The 2796-nt window shown below is 44.5% G+C and overlaps 2 protein-coding genes across 2 annotated transcripts in view; one reads left to right on the top strand and one right to left on the bottom strand.

Annotated features, from left to right (window-relative positions):
• Ptpn21 (protein tyrosine phosphatase non-receptor type 21) overlaps positions 1-2796 on the top strand; it is a 79801-nt gene continuing 77005 nt past the window's right edge. Inside the window, exon 1 of the mRNA XM_017800810.2 lies at positions 1-63. The gene's annotated coding sequence lies outside the window, so the exon portion shown is untranslated. The remainder of the gene's footprint in view (positions 64-2796) is intronic.
• The window catches only part of LOC115072167, a 4092-nt gene that overhangs the window by 1044 nt on the left and 252 nt on the right, over positions 1-2796 (bottom strand). Inside the window, exons 2-3 of the mRNA XM_029568614.1 lie at positions 1276-1372; positions 113-367 (exon numbers count right to left, since the gene is read on the bottom strand). Coding sequence (XP_029424474.1) covers positions 113-367; positions 1276-1372 — 352 coding nt within the window. The remainder of the gene's footprint in view (positions 1-112; positions 368-1275; positions 1373-2796) is intronic.

Below are 2796 nucleotides of genomic sequence, written 5' to 3'. Positions count from 1 at the left end.
CGCGGGGTCGGGGAGGCGGGACGGAGCGGGCGCGCGACCCCGACGGTGCGGGAACGGGAGCAGGTGAGGCGCGGGGGGCGCGCGGGCAGGGCAACAAAGAGACGCAGCTCGCCCTATTCAGGTCGGCTCGGGTCGCTCCAGTCACGGTTGCACCGGGTCTTGAAATTCCTTCCCAACTCCTCCGCGGAGGGCTGCGGCTTGGTTTTGGACCAGGCTTTGAAATCTTCGGACTAGCTGTGCCTCTCGGAGTATGCGCAATGTGGAATTTGCCGGATAACTTGGGGACCAGGGGCGTAGCGAAACTCGTAACTCCTTGTTTGGGTTTTGGAGCAAAGCGTTTTCGCTCTGGAAGAAAGAATTCTTGGTTCTACAAATTACAACTTGTGATTTCTGCAAATCCCGGTTGGCTGTGCCCCCCCCCCCCCCCCCCCGCCTTATGATAATCGAGTATGCTGGAAAACACATTCAGAATATTTATGAGCTCCAAGTGCCAGTCGCTCTATGCCTAATAGTTACTGATGGTTTTTTGTTGTTTTAGTTTGGGATATGACAAGTTCACTCTGTAAATAGATGTTTTGTTTGTAGAACATTTAGGATTTAGCATAGGTTATCTATGCGTAAGTGTTGGGCCGTGAGAAACAAGATTGAGTTAATGCAATAAGATGTAGATGTTCTAAAAAATGCCATATATTTTATTTTTAGTGATTACTTTATGTTAAAGTAATAGTGGCAAAGGCACATCTACATGTGCTGACTACCTTAGGGTGAGGCCACTCCTACGATTCAGAGTTAAAATGTATTTTCAAAACTTAGGAGTGTGGAGAAGAAAAATTAAAAACAAGTTCACAAATAGCGCAGGCTACCTAAAATACATCTGCTTTCTTATTCTGTAATTGAATGCTTTTTTTTTTTTTTTGTCTTTTTCAAACAGGGTCTCCCTGTAGCCCCAGCTGTCCTGGAACTCACTATGTAGACCAGGCTGGCCTTGAACTCACAGAGATCCGCCTGCCTTTGCCTCCCAAGTGCTGGGACTAAGGCATGCGCCACCACGCCGGGCAACTGAATGCTTTTATAGAAAAATTATTTTTTTCTTCTAAAAATGATTTATAAATTGTCTATTATTTTTAGTAGTTAACACCTAAAACAGCCCTCCCCCAAACATCTTAATTTTCAACTTCTGGATTTTAATATTATATTCAAGCATACTGTACATAACTGAAAATTAAGATGTTTAAATCACTGATAAATTTGTAAATTATTGAGCAGGACATTTACCAAAGTTTTATATGAATAAGCAAGAAGCGAGTCATTCTTAGGGATATATCTTGGGGGAAAATGCACTGACATGTAACTTTCAATTAAATTATAACATCTGCCAAAATAAAAAAAGGGAAAACACTGGCTTTTCCTTATTCCTGATGTTGTAAAACATTTCAAATCCCAGGGACAGTTGGGGATTTGAGTTTGTTTAATCAGAACTTAAGTTAATAATTAGCATGGAGGGTAGTATCTGCTGCTTTCCAGGCCTAGGTCTAGCTTTGTAGTTATGATAGTACCATATTTTAAGAGTCACTAAATCAAATATCTTTCCTTTATTTCCAGTTACCACAATTCTATGTAGGACTGAAAGCTACCACTTTATCTCATGAAGTTTTTTTGTATACCACATTTTTTTTTTTTTTTTTTTATGTGTATGAGTGTATTGCCTGCATGTGAGTGTACCCGTTGTCATGCAATGCCCCGGAGGGCAGAAGAGGGCTTCAGATTACCCTGGAACTGGAGTTAAGGATGGTTCATAGTTGCCATGTGGGTGCTGGGAATCAAACCCGGGTCCTCTGTAAGAGCAGCCACTACTCTTAACGCTGAGCTATCTCTCCAGCCCCATGTGTGTTGTTTTTCTTAAGTTTACACAAACACTATTGGTTTATTCTTCTGGTTCTTCCTCTGCCCCTGTTTTTAACCTGTTTTGTCTTTCTGGAGGAAAACTACAGCCCTCTGCTTCCCAAACCAAACCAAAATATAAACAACAAAAAAATTAGAAAACCTTGATCAGGGCCCTAATTAGAGATACAGCTCTGTATGTAATTATAACATGCTTGTAATCTCCTTAAGGACAGCGATGGCTTAGGATTCATCTTAGATTTCCTCAAGATGCTTATCACTCTACCGTGTGCTCAGAGACGTAATGCACATTTGTGGAACGAAATTTCAAAACGTTAACTTGGGCAAAGCCTAGGGTAAGAGCTAAACCCATTCTCTAGCTTTGCCATTCCCCAGGTCTGGGAGCTCATCATCTCTAGGACTGAGCTGCGGACTGGCAACAGGGACAGAACAGAGGACTGGGGTGAAGGAGAAATCCGGGATTTCCAGCTAGGTCCATACTGGAGTGAAGCTGAGAAAGCCGCTTCCCGAAGCCTGGATTCTGTCCACTAGATGAGGGCTAAGGATTGACTGCCCCACCGCGCGGCCGGGCCCCAATCTGGTAATCAGCTCTGACCCAGCCTCGCTTAGTGATTTATCCTCGAAGGGGCGGAGCTGAGTGAGAGCGGAGCGAGGGGTGGAAATGCCCAAGGTTTCGTTAAACTTGAGCAAATAAGTTTAGTTGATAGAAAAATCCAGAGCTGCCTCTCGCCCCTTGTTTATTTCAGCCCAGAAGTTACTACTCACAGGCGTGGTTTAAAAGTAGGGTCTTTGGGGGGTGCTACGAGCCAGGACCCTATCAAACCGCGCACCCAGTCTCCGAGCCTGGTGAGCCGGCCCCTTTAAATCCTGGCGGGGGGGGTGGGGTGGGGGGGG

The sequence above is a fragment of the Nannospalax galili genome, unplaced genomic scaffold, assembly GCF_000622305.1.
Source record: "Nannospalax galili isolate Female #2095 unplaced genomic scaffold, S.galili_v1.0 scaffold500, whole genome shotgun sequence".
NCBI classification, from domain to species: domain Eukaryota; kingdom Metazoa; phylum Chordata; class Mammalia; order Rodentia; family Spalacidae; genus Nannospalax; species Nannospalax galili.
This window is presented reverse-complemented; position numbering and strand designations above follow the sequence as displayed.